This window comes from Pogona vitticeps, chromosome 2 (genome assembly GCF_051106095.1).
Source record: "Pogona vitticeps strain Pit_001003342236 chromosome 2, PviZW2.1, whole genome shotgun sequence".
Classification (NCBI taxonomy): domain Eukaryota; kingdom Metazoa; phylum Chordata; class Lepidosauria; order Squamata; family Agamidae; genus Pogona; species Pogona vitticeps.
This window is the reverse complement of record NC_135784.1, coordinates 31,442,242-31,466,827: the sequence shown is the minus strand read 5'-3', so window position 1 is coordinate 31,466,827 and position 24,586 is coordinate 31,442,242. Positions and strand designations below refer to the sequence as shown.

Genomic DNA, 24,586 nt, shown 5'->3' with positions numbered 1-24,586 from the left:
AAAACTCTTCATCAGCCTAGGCATTGCAATACTGACAAAGGGCAAGGAGAGAGAGAGAAATTCTCTCATGTCATTGTGATCGTCATTCACTGTGGCTAAGCTAATATGAATAATGAATTTATGAGGTTACACCTTTGTGTATAGTAGATACTTTGATTGATGAACATATCTAAACAGTTTTCTCAATTTTTAAATGCAAAAGTTTTTTTGGGGGGGAGTTATTTGTTAAAACAAGATGCAAACAATGCACATTTTTGGATATGGGAAAAAGGATATGGCATAGCATGTCAACTCAATATGAATGTCCAAGGTGAAGCCAGTCTCATGAGTTGACATTCTGAAAGCATTCCTCTGAAATAACTGATTGTTGCCTAGCTACATATTCCAACAAAACTCTCTGCCTTATTTATTGATTTGATTTTATTCCCATCTTTCTTTCAGTGCTAGCCTATGACCCAAGCCATTGGTTAATGGGAGGGGGGATTAATATCTTTGCCACCAGGACCTCTCAGTCAAAGATCCATCCTTGAGTGGCAACAGGGTTAGAAACCTCCCTCTCCCTGACCCCTCCACAGAGTCTTTTGTTTTTAAGTCCCAGACCCTCTTCTCTGACTTATTTTGTTTCAGCAGCTTCTTTCTCCACTTGATGTTATCTGGTGCAGACAGCCTCAGAGCCCTGCCCAATCAGCTGCCATCCAGAAAGAAGATAAAAGACCAGTTGGCAAACTCCAGAGAAGTCACTTCCTTTTCGTCCATCCTCACAGGCTGTTCGATAGGGAGCATTTTTTCCCTAGGGATGTGGGGACCACGGAATATTCAGGGCTGGATGCTATTAGCTAGTTGTGTCATCTTCTACTTCAGCCTAGGAGGTAAGTCTTACTGACCTGAGGTAAGGAGAACATAAATATTCCTTTCCCTATTCTACTTAATATAGGCCAGAAGCCTTCACCACTAGCTGTGCTGGTCAGGATGTCTGGGAGTTGGAGTCCAAGAACATCTGGAGACCCAAGTTTGGGACCCACTGATGTCAGCCTATGTATTACCTCAGGGTAAATTTGGGGTAAAAGGGTCAGTCCCAGGTAGGGTATCTTCCCAAAGCTGTTGGTTATTGGTTTTATTGTTTTTAAACATTGTTATGCCACCCAGAATAGACTATCTGTCTAGATGGGTGGGGTATAAATCTAATAAAAAAATAAAAACAATAAAAGCTGGCCCTTCTCTCCCAAACCTGGGCTAAGCTATGAAGCAATAATGCAAGACAGCCAACATAAAAAAATGGTGGGCAAAATCTTGCAAGTTACTCCTGCCAGAATTATACAATTGGTTTAAATCTGATTGGCGAGCTGCTGCAAGTTGGGAAGTTTGAGTAAGTCTGTGTTCTCTTGCACTGAGCCCTTAGCACACAACAGCAAATGCCTATGGCAACTAGGGAACATTTCATTTCTGAAATTCAGAGATATATATATTAAAAATTAATGTTTTTAAAATTATTTTTAATCTTCATCAATGTTTAATTGGTTTTTAATCTATAGTTTTGTATCATGTTTTAGCTTGTAATTGTACAGTTTTAATTATTGTTGCCACCTTGGGTCCCTGATGAGGAAGAAGGCGGCATATAAATTGATGAATGAATGAATGAATGAATGAATGAATGAATGAATGAATGAATGAATGAATGAATGAACGAATGAATGAATGAATGAATGAATGAAATATAAAGAAAACCGATGCCTCTCTTGAATGGGAGGGGAATTTGTTTGAAGACTAGGACAGGCTTTAGTGAAGTAGGATGTAGGAACATAGAGACAGGAGGGGAATCTTTGCATGGAATTAGCAAGTCTTTCATGGATCATGGTAGAAACCTAACCTTCACCATTTTGGCATCTCACCTGGAACATTAACTGTCCCCTGTAGGACAGTTATGTCTGTGCTAAATCCCACCCCTCCCCAAATTCTGTGGAATTTCTTCCTTTTGTAATCCATTGTTTCTCTAAGTTTCTGTGTCCAACTAATTTCCTATCATTTAGCCTGTTATATCCCTATTGTGTTTCTAATCTGAAGAAGGATGCCCCTTTATCTTAACTCTGAGAGAAGCGCAATTCTCTGAAGGCATTTAGCTAGGAGAACCCGACTGCTGCATTTCAAGCTCAAGGTTTCATCTTGCCCACCTAGCTATTGGGGTGCATTTGTGTTCAAAGCTGGCTTATATGTGGAAAGCTAGTACAGTGCTACAAAAGTTCTGGCATTTGGAGGTAACATTTGGAGTAAAAACTAGTTGGGACCTCAAGATCTGTTGTATGGGGTAGTTAATTGGTTCGAGAAGGATGGTCGTGTTACTTTCTCGACACATATCACATATTAGATTCACTGTAATTTAATGATCTATATGAATGGCAGGCCATATTATGGTTGTTGTTGTTTAGTCATTAAGTCGTATCCAACTCTTCGTGACCCCATGGACCAGAGCACGCCAGGCCCTCCTGTCTTCCACTGCCTCCTGGAGTTGGGTCAAATTCATGTTGATCACTTCAATGACACTGTCCAACCATCTCGTCCTCTGTCGTCCCCTTCTCCTCTTGCCTTCACACTTCCCCAACTTCAGGGTCTTTTCCAGGGAATCTTCTCTTCTCATGAGATGGCCAAAGTATTGGAGCCTCAGCTTCAGGATCTGTCCTTCCAGTGAGCACTCAGGGTTGATTTCCTTCAAAATAGATAGGTTTGTTCTCTTTGCAGTCCAGGGGACTCTCAAGAGTCTCCTCCAGCACCACAATTCAAAAGTATCAATTCTTTGGCCGTCATTTCGAGACATCGCTACTGGAAAAACCACAGCTTTGACTATGCGGACCTTTGTCGGCAAGGTGATGTCTCTGCTTTTTAAGATGCTGTCTAGATTTGTCATTGCTTTCCTCCCAAGAAGCAGGCGTCTTTTAATTTTGTGGCTGCTGTCACCATTTGCAGTGATCATGGAGCCCAAGAAGGTAAAATCTGTCACTGCCTCCATATCTTCCCCTTCTATTTACTGGGAGTTGATGGAACCAGTGGCCATGATCTTAGTTTTTTTGTATGTTGAGCTTCAGACCATTTTTGGCACTCTCCTCTTTCACCCTCATTAAGAGTTCCTCTGCCCCTTCGAAATCCAGCCTGTACTTCTTGGAGTTCTTGGTCCACATATTGCTGAAGCCTACTTTATAGGATTTTGAGCATAACCCTGCTAGCGTGTGAAATGAGTGCAGTTGTACAGTAGCCTTTTAGCCTTTTGTTTCTGTCCATGGAGTTTTCTTGGCAAAGATACTGGAGTGGCTTGCCAGTTCCTGCTCCAGGTGGATCGCTTGTAGTCAGAAGTCTCCACTATGACCTGTCCATCTTGGGTGTCCCTGCACAGCATAGCCCATAGCTTCTCTGAATTACTCAAGCCCTTTCACCATGACAAGGCAAAAATCCACGAAGGGGCATATTATGGTAAGTTAAGATAATTCTAATTGTGCAACTGTATAATATTGATTTTATGGTAAGTCTATTCAGGCTGGATAGGGTTTACCTCTGAGTAGATATATGTAGAGTACTCCATGTGATGTAGTGGACAGTATGATGGCCTAGGACTCAGGAGACCTGGGTTCAAATCCCCATTCAGCTATGGAAACTCACGGGGTGGTGGGGATGGTAATCATTGGCACTAGTAAAACTCCTTAAACATCTTACTTACCTTGAAAATCCTGTTAGGGTCACTATAATTTGGATGCAACTTGATGGCACATAACACACACACAGGCCTCTGTCAGGTTGGTCTCTAAAACGGGATGTTTGCAAGGAATTTTAAATCTCTTTGCTCTTTTTCAGGAGATGCTATAAAATGCCAAAGCTGCATTCGTCAGCACTGGGACAAAGCATGTCTTCCTATTCAGAACACATGTGAAATTGCCAGTGCAACAGCTGTCTGTGGCGTCAAGAAGCACACTAAGTATAGTAAGTTCAGGTTGCAGTCCTATACAATTTTTTTTTCAGAGTAAAGCCTGAACTTGGAGAGATGGGTAGACTTGCTCTGCGCTCTCTGTCTCTTTCCACTGCCTAGGCTATTCCCCCTTCAGCATGGCCCTTAGGTTGCTCTAGATCTTACTGAAAGATGCAACCAAACTTGCTGCCAAATTTTTGCTGCATCTATGAAGAAGGTTTTTTTAAAAAAAGCCAAATTCTGCGGAGCACTTGGTAGTCTCTGAGGCTGCCCAAAAGAATTTGGAATCATCCTTCACTCACCCTGTCTTAGGGGAAAGGGTGCATGAGGCTGCACAAGCAAATGCTTTTTCTATCCTCTGTATTTATCATATCTATTTATCTAAAACAATTATATTTACAGTCTAGGACCAATGTATTTTTGTAATGGTAGTTAGCTTAAATTCAGACTACAGTACTTCTCTATATCTTGTGTTTTTAAAATTCTCCTGTATTGTTGCACATGGATATTAAAGTTAATGCAAAGCCGTTTCATTTTCAGGAGCAGACGGGAAAGTTTTATCAGTGGCAAAGTGGAAGGACTGTTATGTGGACAAAAGTGACTGTGAGAACAAGTTGAAATTATCATATGATCCAAAAACAATGGAAATCAAATGCTGTTCCAATGAGGACTTTTGCAATGGCAACGTGTAGTTGAAGTTAAGGCCAGTGTAACACAGAAGGACTGTTGGCCTAACAACCCTGGACCTTGTCTTATTTCTCCTGACTTTGTCCCGAGGAAGGCATAATATGTATATGTATAATTTCTGACTTTTTACTTGGCATTGCTTCTCTCTGATTCTTTGTTTAAATCATCCCATTTTAAGTCCCCTGCAATAAAAGAACAACATGAACATGCATGCATTTATGACTTCAGTCACTGTCTTACTTTGTAAACACGGTAAAAAATGTACTGCTTTTCAGGGCTCCATGACGGCACAAGTACCTGCCAATTGGTGCCTTCTACAACTTTGCAGAAGTGCTCCCACCCCCTTGAATCTCAGCTTTTTTCAACAAAGAGCTGTTGGAATAACAAGAACACTGCTCCAGACTTGGCACTGCTTCACTTTTTCATTTTATTTTAGCTCTGTATTGCAAGCAATATTAGAAAAGATAGAAGAGGTGAATCTCTTTTTAAAAAAGTTTTATTATTTGGATTACTTGGGCTGGGGCATGGGATACAGAAGGTAAGAGAGAAGAGGATTTGGGTTGGGGGGAGAGGAGAAACAAAAATATACTAACATCCATTCTATTCGTATTGCAATATCAAGATTCAAGCTCAGCTGTTCTAATATTTTCTGCCTTCCATATTTTAGTTCACATTTGGATCTATGTTATTCGAGCACTATCTGGTAATTCTAACCATTTATGAAATAAGTCCCATCTTTTTGTTGCCTTTTGTCATGGATAGTCCTTCATCACTTGATAGTCCTTCATCACAAGAAGAGGGGAATCTCAACCTGTAATGTATCAAAGCACAAATGTATTTATTTGCTATTCAAAAAAATAAAAATAAAATAAAAGCCATGATGAATGTTGTCCTGAAGTATACTACTCCAATATAATAAAATCCATTTCTCAACGGATCTGTGTGTAATCTCTTTATTCAAGAGGTGGGTTCAGTTGGAAATCATGGTGCCAAAGTACATTCAAGGTGAGTAAAAAGAGAAAAATTTATTGATTTGAATGGGATGCATTCCCACCACAATTCTCAGGAAATTCCCAAGCCACTGTGTGCACTCAGCCCCAAGTATCATGACAGGAACGCTTTTGGATACCACGGAGGAATGGACTGTGGTTATAGTTTGGCTTACATTGCAAACAGGCTTTTAGCCTATGAGTCTTACTGAAATGATTTTCTTATGGAATGAGTAACATTTTTTAGTTACTCTAAGACAGTATTTTTCAACAACCTTTTAAGAGGGATTTGAACAAAAAGGTTTCAGGTCATGCCCTTCTATGTATTCTTCTTAAGGTGCGGTTTAGGTATCAGTAAGACTGCCGGTGAGAGCAAGATTCCTCTCATGGGAGTGCCATCCCTCCTGCCCTCTGCCGACAAGGAAGCGCAGACGCCACCTATTCCCCCTCCCAGGAAGATAAGCCCACCCGGAACAGACCCAGACCCGGGGATCATAGAAGAAAAGTTGAAAGGAATGACTGTTAAAGAAAGCAGGAATGTTTTGGCGGGAATGGAATGACAGCCCCCCCGGTAGAGGTAGAGGCGGGGCTTGCAGATATAAAAAGGGGGGAATGGGAACCTGCCTCATGCTTGGGAGTGGATCTGGTTGTAAGAACCTCGGACGGGGAAGGTATAAAAACTCAGAGTCCCAAAGGAGGAGGCGGATGCAAGGAGGAGAAGTGAGAGTACCCCTAAACCCTCTTATTGGGGAGAGGAACAGACAAAGGAGTGGAGGAGGAAGCTAAGGGAAGAGAAGGAAAAGGTGGAGAGGGAGAGGAGAGAAAGATTGGAATGGTGGATGATGGAGCTACAGCGGAGGGGGTCCCTCGGAAGACTATGGCCAGAGGATTCTCCTGTGGGGAAATCCCCAGGGAACCCTGCTTGGAAGCCAGCCCAAGCAGCAGTTGCATGAAAACCAGGGAGAGATCTCTGATAAATGAAGACAGACTACAGTCTTTAGTTATGATGCATGTCACTGGTGAAGAAGATGTCTGCCTGTAAAATGTCTCCAAAATGTCTCTAAAATGTCTACCTTCTTCTCCGGAGGCATGTCTTTTTTTATTAAGTACCATCATTTACATAAAGAGAAGATTTAGCCAAAGAGGGTCGAGAAACTTATCTTTTCTACACATTCCACACATGCGCAGAGAGAGAATCATAGAACAATGCATCTTTATACTACAATAGTTTGATTATGCTAAACACCAGTGATGTATCCCTTAATAGCCACAAGATGGAACTTTAGACTAAAAACTTCCCACATTCCCCCTCACGAGACCAGGTCTGGACAGATGACCGGGATGAAGACACAGTCCCCTTACTGGAAGGGGAAACAGGACAATGATTGAACTCGGACTTTACACTGGACTGGCCGGCACCCTGGAATGTTCAGGGGTGCAACCCCTCTAAAGTTGAAGAGTGGAAGCCCCCATCTAACCAGTCGTTAGAGGGAGGAAATTTTTGGAACATCTTTGTTGACACAGGTTATTTGTTAAACAATCCAATCAATGTTACACTGATTTCTAAACTGAAGAAGTCTGTCGATTTATTTGAAGAAAAACTGGAGCCTGAACCCAAACCTTCACAGTATCTGGCTGCACAACCAGAAGTTGGGAGTTTGATTCCCCACTGTGCTTCCTGCAAGTAGAGCCAGCCTGTGTGACTTTGGGCAAGCTGCATAGTCCTAGGACCCCCCCCCCCCAGAAGATGGGAATGGTAAAACATTTCTGAGTACTTTCTACCTAGAAAATCCTGAAAGGGATCACTGAAGTTGGAATGGACAGCATATTGTTGTTGTAGTAGTAATTTTTTTGCACACACACTCAAAATTAAGAGCAATAGAAAGAAACACAATTGTTTTTTTGAGTACTACAATGAGTGAAGGGAAAGATATACTTTCAAAATACAACATGCTAAGCTCTGCTGTAAGTCCTCTATTGTTGAGGGACTTCCATGTTATCACTCTTTCTTTTGCTTCTTTTTTAAAAAATATTGGTATACTTAACAAATATGCAGTTCTGCCTCTTGATCCTTCAGCACTATTTCTTGGTGCAGGGGAGAGAGGTAAAGAAATAATGGCAGAATATTTCTGATCCTAGAATGTATTTCCTGGCATTGTCTGGAGAAGCTTTGATCACCGCTCTGAACATTGGCAGCCCTGATTTGTTTGAAGATCTTAAGTGTTCCTACTCAGGGACAACTGATACATGACATTAATCATGTAAAATGCACAGGGAGACAATGTGGCTCACCTTCCATTTTGTGGGACAGAGAGTTAAAGCACCCTGCCCTAGTTTGGTGTGGACCCTTCCTCTTAGACTATTTCAACATCATTGTTTTCAAGAGCAAATAATGTGATTAAGGACAAAAGGACTTTGGCCCACTGTTACAGAACAGCAGGATATTCATCGAAGTTAAGATCAATGTCTTAACCAGAAGACGGATGTCTTAGAAAAGGAGATACAGCCTTGTGTTGAGAGACAACCCCCCCTTTTTTCTTTTGCAACAACCATATATTAGATTTGTTTTTAAGCACATCAATACTTTTCTTTGGTGAAACAGATTTCAATATCTTTAATGGTTCTCTGTTCCCACACCGTTCCTCTTGTGAAGGATTTTGACAACCCCATGGTGTGGTTTTCACTAAACCTGTTGGGATGTGTCAATGTAGATCTGTATCCCTGTCTCCTATCTCTCCCAAACCTTATCAAAGTTCTGTACTCAAAGTTTGTGGTACAAAACTATATAAAATTGGAGAAAGATGTACAGCGGTCCTAATTCCTGTTATGTGATTGCTACATGCAGCGACAGATTTATATTCGAACTAAGTAAACTTTGGCTACTTTGGTCAATTAATTAGTCAATAACTTTTTAAAACAGGCTTTTTGGTAGTGTCATGGGCCCTCCTAAATGTTGCATAGCTTAAGGCTTCAGGATGTAGCCATCTAGAGTGGGCACAATGATCAGATAGGTGGGGTATAAATAGAATAAATAAATAAATAAATAAATAAATAGATAGATAAATAAATAAATGAATGAATGAATGAAAGAATGAATGAATGAATAAATGAATAAATAAATAAATAAATAAATAAATAAATAAATAAATAAATAAATAAATAAATAAATAAATAAATAAATAAATAAATAAATAAATGTTTTAATCCTGCTCCTTTTTGTGGGGCAGGTCTGATGTTGTTTTCTTAAAGTTCTTCTCGCTTAGCCATTTTTTCCACCAGCTTAATTTCCCTCCTTTCCCTCCCAAGATAACTTAAGAGGCTTTTCCATCCAAACCCTACATTCCATCCAAATTCCGCCAGTGGGCCACAGCTAGGGAATAATAACAGGTCTTTGAAGAAATCGGGAACCTCTGCTACTTTTTGAAGCTTCATCCTGACACATCCCTCATCTCTCTGCTAGTAGCCTTTCTCCCCTTCCTTTCCATTACTACTTCTCCAGAAATTGCATTTCACCTCCATCAACTCAGCTTACCTTGTAGCAAAAGCAGTGGTGTGAAAAGCATGAGAGGGGTACATTTCAGTATGAAGAGGGAGGAAGAGAGCAGAGGGAAGAAGGAGCCAATCTTTCTGTTTGGAAAGACATAGAAAAGAAGGCACACCTCACGAAGCAATGGGAAGACAAAGGGCAACGAGAATCTCGCAGCCTCGCATGCTCGTTTGCATATTGTATTTGCCTGTTGCACAGCATGATAATGTTTTGCTGTAACTGCTGGGGCAAGTTAAAGAGCAAACTAGGGTTCGGTCACTTGTGTCTTGGCGTCAGTATGCTTACCCGGTAAAGAGTACGGCTGGGTTCAGCTCATCCCACAATGACCTCTAAAAGCAAAAAGGTCATGTAGTTGGACGGAGATGAAGGGGAGGAGGAGGGAGGTTAGACCTGGTTGCTTTTGGTTTTTCCCCTGCTGTTAGAAGCAGGCGGGATGGTGCTGGAATAAAGGGTTGCCTGCCTCAATAAAGGATGAGCTGAATTCATACCGTGAGGAAGAGCTGAAGAGCCACATGCTGTCTTCCAGGAGACGAGCCAACCTGTGTACCCTTGGGTAAATTGCACAGTCCCAGGGCTGCCCTCCCCCAAAGTAAGGAATGGTAAACCACTTCTGAGTACAGTGGGGTCTTCACTTAAGAACGGCTCGAGTTAAGAACATTTTGACTTAAGAACCATTCTCATAGGAAAATATTGACTTGACTTACATACTTAGATTTGAGTTAAGAACTGAAAAAAAACCACGTGGGAGGCAGGGAAAGTGCAAAATGTGAACTTTCAGTTAACTGTTGGCCAGTGAAAAGGGTGCCTGTCTGCTTCCTCACTCCTCCCAGCGTTTAGAGAGTGGATTGGGAGACAGTCTTCGGACTGCCTGGTACTGTACTTGCCTGGACTGTATTTTCCCTGCCTTCCCTGAACCTTTCTTGACCTAAGAAAAAAAGAAACAAAATATCCCCCTCTAGTGGTCGAAGGCGGAATAGCAGCTTCCCATTAGTTTCTATGGACGGAAAAGAGCAGATACGGATCAAATGGTTTTCAATGCATTCCTATGGGAAATGCAGATTTGACCTGAGAGCTTTTTGACTTGAGAACCGCCTTCCAATACGGATTAAGTTCTCAAGTCAAGACCCCACTGTACTCTGTATCTAGGAAACCTTGAGAAATGTCACCAGAAGTTGGTATCAGGTTGAAGGATGACTGACATGACACTCAAGAGAAGAATTTTTAAAACTCCTTCTCAGCCTTTAACAAGAAGCCAGCTCATTGTGTGTGGTTACATGTCTAGTCATGCGCCTTGTCTGAATGCTGAGGGCAACAGTGACTTCTGCCGCTGGAGCTCTCTATGTGTTTTAAATTAGTGAAGAGAATCCTGGCCAAACTGTTGTGGCACCTTGAAGTCACTTATTTATTGTCATATAATGTTTTGTGGGTGTACTCAATGTAATGTAGTGGATAGACTGATGGACTACAACTCTGGAGAACCCAGATTCGAATCCTGACTTGGCCATGGAAATTCTGTGGGAGTGGAATTGGTAAAAACACTCATTAAATATCTCACTTCCCTTTAGGGTCGCTATACATTGCTTCCAGCTCAATGCCACATAATTAATTAATATATTAAGGGCCAGAATTCACTTCATCAAAGTACAGGAACTGAAATAATCTGTGGCACATGAAGAGTTGACCCATACGTTTTTAACCCTTTCCTGCATAAGAAAATTCTGTGCAGGTATTATTATAATTATCCTGCACTGCTCAACATTTTTTTTTCCATTTAAAAAAATGACCCTGAAACTTCTGAGATATCCCAAGAGGTTCCCTGGATGATTTCTCAGGAAAATAATTTTCTGCAGGGACATGTTGCTACGAGAAGGCAAGAGCGATTCATTCCCTCCTACTTCCAGTGTTTCTCTATGAGAATGAAAGGCTGCAAGGTTCACAACCGCACCCCCACAAGGCTCATTCTTGTTGCTGCAGATTGAAAGGGCTGGAAATTCTGGAAATAATACCAGGCTCCCCTCTAGTGGCTGCTGCTGACTCTTAGGTAAAGGTTCCCCTTGACATTTAGTCCAGTCGTGTCCGACTCTAGGGGGCGGTGCTCATCCCGTCTCCAGGCCGTAGAGCCAGCGTTTGTCCGTAGACAGTTTCTGTGGTCACGTGGCCAGCGTGACTAAACACAGAACACCGTTACCTTCCCGCCGAGGTGGTACCTATTTATCTATTTGCATTTGTACATGCCTTCGAACTGCTAGGGTGGCAGGAGCTGGGACAACGACGGGAGTTCACTCCATCGCGTGGATACGATCTTACGACTGCTGGTCTGACCTTGCAGCACAGAGGCTTCTGCAGTTTAACCCGCAGCACCTTGAGACAAATGGCTCCTTCCTTCACCCTGTGCTAGCGATGCTCCCAGGGGGCTGCCAACACTACGAATCAAAAGCAATGGTGTGGCAGTTTCAGATTTTCCCTGGCAAGAACCCAGCAGTACAAAATGTGAGATAGACTGGTTCTCTCTAATGCACACATCCTTATATAACAGCAGGCAGAGCACCAAGAGTTTTGTTTCAGTTCCAAAGCATTTTTCTTCTTGCACATTTCTTTAGAAGTGCCTCTGTGAACATGCCAGTGACTCATCAACAGGACCATCCCAAGGTATTTTGCTTTGGCTCCTGATGCAGGAAATCTTATGAGCATCTTGATCCACAGTCAAAATAGTATAACACAAGTATTACGAACTACTGTATATAAATCAACCCTGAGTGCTCACTGGAAGGACAGATCCTGAAGCTGAGGCTCCAATACTTGGGTCATCTCATGAGAAGAGAAAACTCCCTGGAAAAGTCCCTGATGTTGGGAAACAGTGAAGGCAAGAGGAGAAGGGGACGACGGAGGATGAGATGGCTGGACAGTGTCTGCGAAGCAACCAACATGCATTTAACCCAAGTCCGGGTGGCAGTGGAAGACAGGAGGGCCTGGCGTGCTCTGGTCCACGGGGTCACGAAGTGTCGGACACGACTAAACGACTAAACAACAACAAAGTATATAATGAACTGACTGTTTTGTGCTACCGAGAACTTGCTTGCTGTAGCCACTTCTCCACTTGGCTATGCTGGCACACAAAATCTTCTGATTTGCATTTACGTTGATACTGTGGTTGTTATGTGCTGTCAAGTCAGAACTAATTGATAGTTCTACTAATGAGTTTTCAAGGCTAATAAGGCATTTAAAGAGTGGTTTTACAAGTTCCACATCTTCCTCCCTCCCCAGTGAGTTTCCAGGGCAGAGTTGGGGAATCGAACCCAGGTCTCCAGCATCCTGTGTACCCTGTGTTAATATTACAGCTTAAGAACCAGTTGTCTGAAGTCACCCTCATTGTTAGGAGAGGAATGAGAGCCAACTGCCTTCTTACAGCTGCGGAGAATATATCAACTTCGCCCTTACCTGGATGAGCGGAGCCTGGCAGCAGTCACTCATGCACTGGTAACAACCAGACTGGATTACTGCAATGCGCTATACGTGGGGCAGCCTTTGAAGACGGTCCGACGACTGCAACTGGCACAGAACCGGGCTGGTAAGTGGTGCCGCCGCACGGACTCATATCACGCCGGTTCTGAAAAATTTACACTGGCTGCCGGTTGCTGCTTGGGCCCAATTCAAAGTGCTTACTTTGACATATAAAGCCCTAAATGGCTTAGGACCTGGTTACCTAAAGGACCGCCTTCTTCCATATGTGCCTGCCCGTCCTCTAAGATCAGGCCAGGAGGCCCTTCTGAAGGTGCCATCCCTGAAAGAGGTGAAGGGGATGGCATGTCAGAATAGGGCCTTCTCGGTTGTTGTCCCCCAACTTTGGAACACCCTCCCTAGAGAGATCCGCCTGGCTCCGACACTCTTGGCCTTTCGGCGCCAGGCAAAGACCTTTCTGTTCACCCAGCATTTTAATTAATTAATTTTAATGTTTTAAGAAATATTTTAATATATATTTTATACTAAAAATGTTTTTAATGTTTTTAAGTTTTAATGTTGTACGCCGCCCAGAAGCCACTGGCAATGGTGTGGCTAAAAAATATTGTAAATAAATAAATAAACTAATTTTCGGTCCCTCCCAGGCATACTAAGAGTCATGTCCAGCAATGGGGAAGTTCACAGGGACACTTTTATCTCATTAAGCCTAGGTGTGCAGTTATTAAACCATAGCACATTACAAAGTACATAGAACAGGGAGCAGGATTATGGCCTCTGACCCTAGTCACCTCTTCGTTTCCATCGATTTTTGAATAAAGAGTTCCTGTATACACTGTTAGACGTTTTATAGGTTCTAAAATTTATAGGACCCAAAATTAGTTTTCATGACTGGAACGCAGGAACCGAAGGATATAAATTGATCAAAAAGAAAAAGAGACACTAAAAGCAACAAACAGCATCCTCCAGGTATGTGTATAGCAAAAGAAAGAGAAAAGAAATAGTGACTCAGCTACTCAGTGGGGACAGGAACATGATAGCAGAAGACCAAGGCAAAGCAAAAGTACTCAATTCCTACTTTAGCTTGGTCTGGCCAATATGAAGAGGAGCAGAATGGATGAATAGTCAATGAAAGCCTTATTGCTTTGAATGGGTTCAAAGTTCCAAGGCCAGAAGAATTGCATCGATTAAGAGGAATGGCTGGATAATTCTCAGAACCACTTGTCTATTATTTTCTTGAAATCATGGAGGATGGGTGAAGTGTCGGATGAACGGACAAGGGCTAACATTATCCCTGTCTTCAAAAAGGACGACAAGGAGGAACGTGGACACTGCAGACCACATAAATGTAGTTCTTATTGCTAGGGTAACTGCAACCTTACTGTAACAGTTATAATTATTTGCTCATCAGCAAGTTTATATTGCAATGCTTCTGGAAGTGAAGGATTGGCCAGCTTACATGCTATTGGCCGGCGGACACCCAAGTGCACTTTCAAGGCCTTCCCGCTATTTGGTGAATCTCCTTGTATGCCCGTACCTGAAAGCATTCGGGCGTCACTCTGGATCGAACATTGTCTAAGCACCAAGTAGAAAGTTGCCACCAGAAATACTTTTTCTGTGACTCTGAAGAAATTCAATCAATGCAATACTTATGTAAATGCAATTTATGCCCCACCATGTGTACAAAGAAAGATCTCGCAAATGGCTGAGATAAGCCTGTTGCAGTAGCCTCCTTCAGGTCTAATTATGGTCTATTTATCTTAATATTTTAATTTGTTTTTAGATTTTACCTATATTTCATCTACATCCAGAATTTAAAATTGTGTAACACCTTTAATCTGAATAAAGAAAAGAACTATAACAGTAACTCTTTGGGAGGCAGGGATTAAATTTGGCAGTGAACTGTGCGAGCAGACTTTTTAAAGTCTTGGCTTTGAGGAGAGGCATGTCATTTGAACTGTCCTTTCGGGCAGCAAAAAGTCTGAGGTCAGCCCTGTTGACACAAGGAAGGGAAAGAGAGAACTTATCTTTCTAGTCCATGATGTCTCCACAAACAATATTCAAAAAATGCCTGTGCTCTTTGAGTTCCCTTTGCCCCCACTGGGGAGTTCCTGCAAGTGATGGGTGTCTATAGGTGGGGTGGGGGTGGGAATGGCCGTTTCCCAGCCCCAGAGCGCTCCAGATTAGTTTCCGGGAAAGTGGGAATTTCCCTTTCCCTGCAACACCATTGTTGCTGGAAACAGGCAGTGGGATTCCAAAGGCAGAGGAGGAACAGCGGCACCAGGATTGCTCAATAAAAGCCCAGCTTCCTGGAACAAAAAGAAATTTTGGAGAGCAGACTAATTTGCATGCAAGGCGCTGCTGTGTCGCACGCTGGCCTTCCTTTTGCCAACTCCTGCCCACCATGAGTGACAGACACGGCTCCTGGCTAACATAGTGAGCTATAACAACAATAACGACAGGGACTCCGGCAGAGATTTGCCACAGCCTCGCTTCCCGAGGTCCATCTAGAGGAGATCTCCGGGACCAAGCCTAGCATTTGAAAGAGAACAAGCGTGTGGCTCTCAGTGACTCTGATTATCTTCAACGGTTCGTCCCACCGCCTAGTGAGTTCCCACAGCAAAGTAGGAATTTGAACCCTGTTCTCCTAAGCCCTAGTTCTTCCCACTATCCACCACATCACACTTGCTCATGATGGTGTTCTTATATACTTTATTTAAAAGGAGTTGGTTAAACATGCACATTAACATCAAACAACATCAAATAGCATGTTTAATGTATAACATGAATGTTATACATTAATATCCCTCTTCTGGGCATTTTTCCTCATATTTTCTCAAGATGAAATTATCATCACCATCTTAGAATAGATGATAAAATAATGTAGGAATGTCCTATCTGCCCATCAGTGAAAGGGACATGCATTGAAAGGAGATGATGAATACCAAAAAGATCCCACCCCCATCCCTCTGCCCTATATTCTTTTCAGAGTTACAGGAGAGCATCTTGCTGATTATAGGTGCCCTTTACCAGAAATCCTGTCCAGTCCAATTTTTAAAAAAAATACTCTTTCCCCCCTTTTGTTTTTAGTTTCTGATACGGAATGTAACAGTTTTGCAATATGCTGTAGACTCTTCCCACTGCATGGGGAAAGTCCGGGCGGTCATTGCTCTTTCCACCAGTATATATGCCTGGTTCTTCTCAACCCGACTGTTATTTAAGGTGCTGCTTGGAAGTTCATCACTTAACTCTGAACTTTGCCTCTTTGAACTGAGCTGTTTGGTACCTTTACAAAAGTCTATCAAGCAGGTAAGTCCATACAAACTTAGAAGTCCTGCCTGCCTTTGCAGGTGGGACAGTGATCTTTTCTGGGAAAGGAGAAGAGTGCTCGGAGGAGGCACCTTGTTTTCTTCGCCACCTAGCCCTCTGTTTACTTCTTAGCAGGGATGAAGGCTCTCGCCTTGTGGAGCCCTGTTGAGTTGAACTTAAGTTACACTGGTGGCTTGGCTTGGACTCAGTTCAGGGCTTTTTGGAGGGGCGGGACTTGAGACTCAACTCATGATTCAGACTCATTTGCCTGGGTCTCGTTGTCAAGTCCCTATGGGCTAGCCACCACCATCTGCAGATACAGAGGGCCGACGTCCGTGCCTGGAGCCGTGCCACTGCCTCCGCCCACACATATGCCGGCCAGCTTAAAGCCGGTGCATGCCCAGTGGGCTGAGTTCCATTCCCGGAGCTGGCCCGCTGTCTCTGGGCATGTGCCAGTCTTTCACCTATGTTATTGTTGTTTAGTTGTGTCCGACTCTTCATGACCCCACGGACCAGAGCACGCCAGGCCCTCCTGTCTTCCACTGCCTCCCGGAGTTGGGTCAAATTCATGTTGGTTGCTTCGCAGACACTGTCCAGCCATCTCATCCTCGGTCGTCCCCTTCTCCTCTTGCCTTCACACTTTCTTAACATCAGGGTCTTTTCCAGGGAGTCTTCTCTTCTCATGAGATGGCCAAAGTATTCGAGCCTCAGCTTCAGGATCTGTCCTTCCAGTGACCAAATCAAGGTTGATTTCCTTCAGAACGGACAGGTTTGATCTTCTTGCAGTCCAGAGGACTCTCATGAGTCGACTATGTAGGTGGAGGCAATGGGCCAGCTCTGGGAATGGAGGTTGGCTCACCATCTCTGAAGATGGCAGCAGAACCAATGCCAACAGGTACGCCTCTGGCAGCAGTGGGAGGCCTGAGTCTTTAGATCCCAGTCCTGAGTTTCAAGCCTTGCAGGGGTGGGCAAACACCTCAAGACCTGGACTCCAGACTTGGGACTTGGTACCAAGGAATCACACACAGACTCAGGACCCAAGAATAGGACTTGGACGTGGGTCGTGGGTCCTAAGACCCTGCTTCTTAGGTCTCCCAGAGAAAGCTCATGTGTTTCACCCATGTTCTGCCGCTGCTGTGGCAGAAGCACTCCAGGTCCTAAGAACAACTCTGGGACACAGATCTATCAGTTGCTGCATGGGTGGCTCCCCATTATGCATCCCAGGATCCAGCTTCTCTCGACACAGCTCTTGACTAAGAGGGGGTGGGGGAAAAGAGAGAGGAGAGGACAACTCTGAATGCTTTCCCAAAGAAATAAAGAAGGCCAGGCAGCAGGGTCTAGAGTGGGTAACTCAGAAGATCTAAAATCAAGGAGTTTGGTAGTTCTGCATCTTCAGAGATGCAACACCGAGAAGGGCTTAATATAGAGTGTCAAATGTCTGTAAGCATATCTGGTAGAGGAATCAAATAAAGGAACCATTTCAAGAGTTTTCAACGGATATCACCGATTTATCATATATTCGTCGATTCATAATTGTTAATTTTGAAGACCTGACAAATGCAAAGTGATGAATATTTTCTTGGTTTAATTCATCAATTTGTCGATTTGTCATATCCGTGACCCTTTTGGGGGCCTCTCTGTGCCATCTCTGAACTTGCTGGTGCCAATCAGAAGTTCTGGCTGATCCCGGATTGGCACGTCAGGCAGCCAATATCGCTGCTGTGGGGGTGTACCTTTATTTTGAGGCTTTATAAGCTGTTTCCCTGCAGCCCCTTCACCCTTTTCTTCTGATTCTCGAGTGAGGACATTTGCTTGCTGCTTGGCTGCGCTTTCACTCTGGTGGCAGCAAAACGCACACTTATTTTTTCTCATTTATTTTATTTCCTACTTCATTTCATTACTATTATTTGAACTTTCGTGAGAATTTGGGGAGGGATTTCTTTAGCAGATTTCAGTTAGGCTACTTCTTTTTTGGAGGTTTGTCTAAAGATTGGGGGATGGTTGTGTGTGACTGGAATCCCTTTCCCCAAAATTTATTTCCTGAGTGGTTATGTCTGATTCTGAAACTTAGTCAGCAGGGCCTTGTTTAGGCTGGTGGTTAGTTTAAAACTTATTTTTGGACGCTTGTATCAAGACATGGTGTGTAATCTCGGGTGGGGGAGAGAGATTTTGTGTGAGTAGGGAATCCCTTTCCCACGAAGTTATTTCCTGCGTGGTTGAGAATGTCTTCTGAGTGCTTCTCCAGCTTCAATTTAAAACAAATTGATTCTCATTTTCATTAGTGAGAGATTGGGAGGGCTTTGTATAGGCAGGTCACATTTAGTTAAACTCCAATTCGTTCTTTTTAGAGGATTGTGTTCAGGCACGGTGGATGATCTTTGAGGGGAGTGCTCTGTGTCTGTGTGTGGGTAGTGTGCTTCTTTTAGTTATTCTTGGGTACAGCTTAGGGTACAAGGACTTCCCCGCATGACTCTTTTAAACAATAAAAAAAACCTCAACTGCTGGTCGAAGGGCAAGGCTCAGGAGGCGGCCACTCATCTCATCGCCGAGACAATCACCCTGCTCAGTCCTCCACTGTCCATTGTGGAAGCCCCAGCCGTCCGTCAGTTGCTGCATTTTTTTTTTTTGCCCCCTTGTACGACCTCCCCTCGTGGAGAACCCTCAGTTCTAGAGTGCTGCCCTCTATGATGCTGCGAGGGAGGAGGTCTGTGCCCATCTTTCATAGGCACAGAGGTGTAAGGTGCACTTCACGGCGGACCTGTGGAATGCAGGTCAGCACAGCTACCTCTCGCTCATAGCCTATGAGCGAGGTGGGAGCCAGAAGATCTGAGGAGTGGCAGGGCATCGGCAACAGGGCCGCAAACTCTCTATCGCTCATCCATGTGGCAGATTTCTGCCACTACCCCCACCAATGTAAAAAGGAAACTTGCCTCTCCCAGTGTCCCTCCCCATGCTGTCCCCATATTTTGGGAGACCTTATCTGCCAACCAGAAAACATCAGCCACTCAAACAACCCCAGGGGCATTTGGCCAAGATGCCAAATGCCCCTGCTCCGATGCTGCTTGAGAAGACCCCCTGTCAAGATGCCAACTGCCTCAGTGTCTGCTGGGAACAAATGCTACCTCAGTGCCAAATACCTGTGTTGCTGCTGGAGACAAAATCTATTTCAATGCCAAATGCTACTGTGTGCCTGCTGGAGGCAAACCAAATTACCTCAGTGCCAAAGTTTTCTCATTCCCCTGGAGCCAAATCAATCTCCCTCAATGGCATCCACTTCTGTGCTTCGTGGCAACGTTTGCCAGCTGGCTCTGTCACTTTCCTGGGAGACCCCATTTGTGGGTGAATAACTCCGATGTCCGATATCCAGTCTTCACCAAACTTGGCAGGTTTTTTGGGGAGAGACATAAGAAGCTTCTGTGTGATTTAGAATTCTCTAAGTCCCTGAGGAAAACTTTCTGGGGGTGGTGGTCCTCCTTGTGGCTATATAACTCAGAGGTCTGGAACCCATACTTCACCAAACTTGCTAGGCTTGTAGAAAAGGGTCCAAGGAAGCTTCCCTGAGAACTTGGTATCTCTAGGTACATGTGGGCCTGTTTTATCACATTTTAAAGAGAAGATGAATCGATAAATCGATTCATCAAAGAATATTCGTAAATTCATATTTGTTGATTTGGTGACCTTGATGAATTACAAATCACAGCAAATCACTATTTTTTAAAATTCATCACCATCTCTAATTATAACCAATAATGGGGTTAGATGGGAGCACACCTTCATTCAATATATTTGATGTGCCCTCTGCCATTTCTTTCTCTTCCCAGCTGCTGCCATGCTTGGCACTCCCTCTTCCTTCTTGTGCTTCCTCTTCCTCCTCATCCTCCTGTTTTCAACACCCTCCAGTTCAGCGCCTCCAGATGACACAGTAGTGATGACCAGCAGTGGTCCTATTAAGGGCAAGCATCTCGCAGCAGGGTCAGGATCTGTGACGGCCTATCTGGGCATCCCTTATGCTGAACCACCGCTGGGGAAACTACGCTTCCAGAAGCCTCTTCCACATAAGCCATGGAGTCAGACTTTGGAGGCCACCAGCTTTGGCAACTCCTGCCCCCAGTATCTTTTTTTGGATTTCCCTGATGCAGCCGTGTGGCTTCCCCAAACGCCACTGTCAGAAGATTGTCTCTTTCTCAATGTCTGGGTGCCTCGTCCTCGTCCTTCTTCACCGGCCCCTATCCTTTTCTGGATACATGGAGGAGGAGGATTTTTAATAGGCTCAGCTTCTGTGGGATTGTATAATGGGGCATCCTTAGCTGCAACCGAGAATGTCATTGTGGTCTCCCTCAACTACCGACTGGGAGCTCTAGGCTTCCTTTCTCTACCACCAGCTTCCCCAGGAAACATGGGCCTGTGGGACCAACTCTTGGCCCTGAGATGGATCCGGGAGAATGCAGCTGCCTTCGGGGGAGATCCTAATCGGGTGACCATTTTGGGACAGAATTCTGGAGCTGTTTCGGTGGGTTTGCACCTTCTTTCCCCCCACAGCGGGCCTCTTTTTGCCCGCGCTGTGCTCCAGAGCGGAGCTGCCAATGTCGCCTGGGCTTGGATGAATCCTGAGAAGGCAAAGCAGAAAGCGCTGGTGATGAGCCAACGGCTAGGTTGTGCGGAAGGCAATGAACATGCCGTGGTGAGGTGCCTGCAGGAAAAGGACGCAGCGGACTTCACTCAACATGAGCTATCCATGGTTCTAGAAAGCAAGTTTATTCTGGATCTCCCCTTTTTACCAACAACAGATGGAGAGTTTCTTACGGATGATCCGGAAAAGCTTCTGGGGAGTGGACACATTCAAGTTAAGCCAACTCTGATCGGTGTCACCTCTGATGAAGCATCAACTTTTCTGCCATATCTTTTCCCTAACACTACTGACGGCCTCATTACTTGGGATCAACTTCTGAAGGGAATCAGGATGACGTTGCAGAGGGCAACTGAAGAAGATATTGAGGCCGTGGCACAGAAGTACAGCGAAGGAGACCCTGGTCCAGCACAATATCGTTCGGCCCTGTCCCGGGCTATTTTAGATTATTCTTTCCTATGTCCAGTAGCTGAATTTGCTGCAAAGAGTCAAGAATCGGGGAGTCCTGTGTATGTTTACTCCTTCGCCCATCACACATCTGGTTCTGTTTTTCCTGAGTGGATCGGGGCACCCCACGGGGCTGAGCTCCCATACGTGTTTGGAACCCTTGAGTCAGCCGTAGGGGTCAACCAAACATACACGGAAGCTGAAGCTGCACTGAGCCGTAGGATGATGCGGTACTGGGCAGAGTTCTCCAGAAGTGGGTAAGGCGTTGTCTCTTTCCTCTCATACCTAATTGATTTACAAAGATGCAAGGCTTATCTCGCTCAGTAGAAGCTGAAATCCTGCACTCAGGCTGTTTTAATTCGGGTGTCATCCAGAGAAGATTAGATTCAGTGGAAAAGACAATAATGTAGAGAAAAAATTGAAGGTTGCAGGAAAAGAGGAGGAACGAACACTTCTTGTAGACATTGAAAAATGAAGGACACATGGGTCTCTTGCAGAGTTGATGTGCCACTGTACTCCCTGTTAGATTATAAACCAGTGTTTGCTTTCTCTGCAGGAAACCCACAGGATCAAGGGCAAAGGAGATAGAGTGGCCCCTTTACGATGCCACAGAACAGAACTTCTTCCGTCTGACCACGGACTCTTCCCAGGCTACACAAATCTCACTAACTCAAAAATGTGGTTTCTTGAAAACACATTCTCTGAAGCCAGGTGAGTTCCATTTCAAATGCATTGCTAAGTATTTAAGACACTTTGGGAGTACTTCTTTAAAGGTTAAGGTGGGAAGTTTTTATGGTTAGATTAGGATGTTGGAGCTTAACTTAACATTCCCCAGAGAAAAACAGAAAAGAGACAGAGTTATTTGGTCTAGGAGCAACCCCTCCACCCCTAAGAGTTGGGTAAGAGCAATTGCAGCACATATATACATTCTTCCCCCTCCCTCCTTCCATCTCTCTCCCCCTCACAAGTAGACATATGGAGCTGCCTCTACATGGTACCAAACTTTGGTTTGGTTGAATAAGTGGGTGTAACCCACAAAAACACACAGTAAAATAAATGAGTTAAAACTCTTGTCACAATACTTTTGGTTTTGTGGTGGTGGTGGCTTCTGGTTTTACCCTAATTCTCTCTACACAAAAGAATAGTCATGTGTGCGTGCGCACATACTCACGTGTCCATGGTATGTGTCCACACTAGAGCAGAAAGTCCCTGACAGAAAAGCCACCGGACCCTCACTGACAATCAGACTCCTATAACTCTTTGGGGCAAACCATGGCAGGCTCCATTCAGTATACTATATGCTACACTCTGTCCCATGTGCGGGATGCCCTGAGTTGCCAGAAAGACAAAAAAAGGGGTTCCTAGATCAAATCAATCCAGAATGCTCTCTAGAGGCAGAAATGTTGAAACTGAGGTTGAAACTTTGAGCGCATCATGGGGAGACAGAATCATCTGGAAAGACAGTAATGTTGGGAAAGGTGGAATGCAGTGGGAAAAGAGGAAGCCCAAATATGAGATGGATTGACTCCCGGCCTAAAGGAAGCCACAGGTTGAGTTTACAAGAGCCGAGCAGGGCAGTTGAGGACAGGACATTTTGGAGATTGCTTATTGATGGGATCACTGTAATCTGGGGCAACTTGACAGCAGATAACAGGAAGACCTCTGTAGTTTAGAGAAAGTCTGTCTCTCAGAGCCTCTGGAATGCTCATCATTCACCTTGAAGAGTCAAAACTGTCCTTGTTTATCTTTTGTGTGGAGATTTTTGGGGGGAAAACATTAGCTTTTTCTTCCTCCTTCCTTCCTTCTGCAGACAAGTCAGAGAAGGAACATGGAAGGAGAGAATTTAGCGCTCAGTAACAGGAGCCGGAAACCTCCAGGCCAGGTCAGCCCTGCTTGTTAATGCTCGGACTGGGGAGGGGGGGGGTGGGAGGAGGGGATGTACAAAACTCTGAAGAGGCAAAGACAAAATATGGAATGAATGGAAAATGAAGAGGATCCCAAATGCTCAGAAACAGGATTTTCCCACTTCTCAGCTTTCTTTTCCTTTGCTCTTGGTTTGCACAGCTAACAGTTAGAGCTGTTTCCTGACCACTGTGAGCTCCGGCCTGAGATCATTCAAATGTGGGCAGGGTGAGGCCGGGGGTGGGGGTGGGGGTGCAAAGTGTGGCTCATGGGCTGCCTTATTCTGCAGTGACCCACATGTGCAGAAAAGCCAGCATTTCTTTTTAAAAAATCATCAGCATGCAGCCTAAAGAAAAAAACGTGAGTTTTGCACAAAAAACTGTATTTTGCAGAAAGGTATGGGTTTCATGTAAAAAACACACACCCTTGTTTTCTGTGTAAACTGCAAGCTTTCCTGTAAAATACAAGGATTTTTTTAATTAAAAAAATCTGTGCCAAATACAGATTTTCTGGGGGGGGGGGGAAGCCAGTTGTATGATGTCTGTGTAAAAGGTCCTACAATGTTGAAGTTTGCACAAAACTCTCCAAATCTCACCCAGTGGGGAGAAAAAGTGTAAAGGTGAGGATGCAACTGATGAAGGTTTCAATCTGGGCTTGAGTCAAATGAGGACTCTCGCTTTTAGTAGCATACCTTCCCTGCTAGTCTCCTCGCTCCTCCAAGTGTGTATGTTGGGGTTTTGGGAGAAAGGAAGGAGGCTGTAAAAAGTACTAAGGAAAAGAGAGAGAGAGAGAGAGAGAGAGAGAGAGAGCTCATTAGTGGAAAACTAGGCCCAGCAGACCCCCCCCCCAACTACAAATGACTTGCAATGCTATCTACATTCTAACTAATACATTTTCCTTTTTTGATAGATGCTGATATCTTCATATCCCTCAAGAAAACGGACAACATTTTCAAGAAATCATGGGAAAAATAACAAGCTGTTTTTAACTGTTTTAAGTCAGTAATAAGCATCCACAGACAGCTCGGCTGAGGGTCATCTTTCACTGTATACGTTGTTATCACTTGGCGAATGGCAATGAGTTTATAAACGTAGCTGGGATTTTCTTTCACGTGTCTCAAACAAATCATGATTTTCATTTTTATAAATCATGATTTTCATTTTTATGAGTGGGTTTTCCCCTCCCCTGCCTGTAACCCAATGCAAAACAGAGATGGGTACTCACTGAAAATGATGGGTGTGGGTCACTGGGTGCCATAAAATAGAGGAGGGGATAGAAGAGCAGGGGAAACAGAGTCAGGCCAGGGGGAGGGGGTAGGAAAAGGAGATGATGGGGCAGGTGAAGAAGATGGAGAAAAACAGTCCCAGGAGACGGAGAGGGCTAGGTGTCATGTGCAGAACCAGAGGCAAGGGATGCTGGAGAGGGCGAAGACTTGAAGTAAGCACAAGGTAGTCCGCTGAGCGAAGACTAAGAAAAAGAAGCAGAGAAGGAGAGAGGTAAAGGGGCTACGCTAGAGGAAAGCTGCTCCAGGAAGAATTTCAACAGGAGGGTTTCACAGGGAAATCTCTAGTTTCTTGATCTTTACCTGAATCTCCCTGTAATAGTATTCTTTGTTTCCCTACATTATAATATTGTTATAACTCTCTATATGTTTCATATTCTTAGATCATTAA

The 24,586-nt window shown here is 44.1% G+C and overlaps 1 protein-coding gene and 1 long non-coding RNA gene across 3 annotated transcripts; both read left to right on the top strand.

The window, feature by feature from the left end:
* Window positions 1-215: 215 nt before the first annotated feature.
* On the top strand, window positions 216-5,660 carry LOC140704313 (uncharacterized). Its single transcript, XR_012083426.2, has 3 exons — window positions 216-869; window positions 3,838-3,963; window positions 4,490-5,660. It is a non-coding gene; the product is annotated as an uncharacterized LOC140704313 (long non-coding RNA).
* A 10,128-nt stretch (window positions 5,661-15,788) lies between these two features.
* Window positions 15,789-24,018, top strand: LOC110089332 (cholinesterase). Of its 2 annotated transcripts, XM_020812314.3 has the most exons (5): window positions 15,789-15,937; window positions 19,759-21,268; window positions 21,568-21,722; window positions 22,822-22,893; window positions 23,823-24,018. In XM_020812314.3, the coding sequence occupies exons 2-4, from the start codon at window positions 19,767-19,769 to the stop codon at window positions 22,866-22,868; spliced, it is 1,704 nt and encodes a 567-aa protein (XP_020667973.3). In that variant the 5' UTR covers window positions 15,789-15,937; window positions 19,759-19,766; the 3' UTR covers window positions 22,869-22,893; window positions 23,823-24,018. The 2 variants fall into 2 exon arrangements, with proteins under 2 accessions (XP_020667973.3, XP_020667972.3); XM_020812313.3 differs by lacking the exon at window positions 22,822-22,893.
* Window positions 24,019-24,586: the final 568 nt, after the last annotated feature.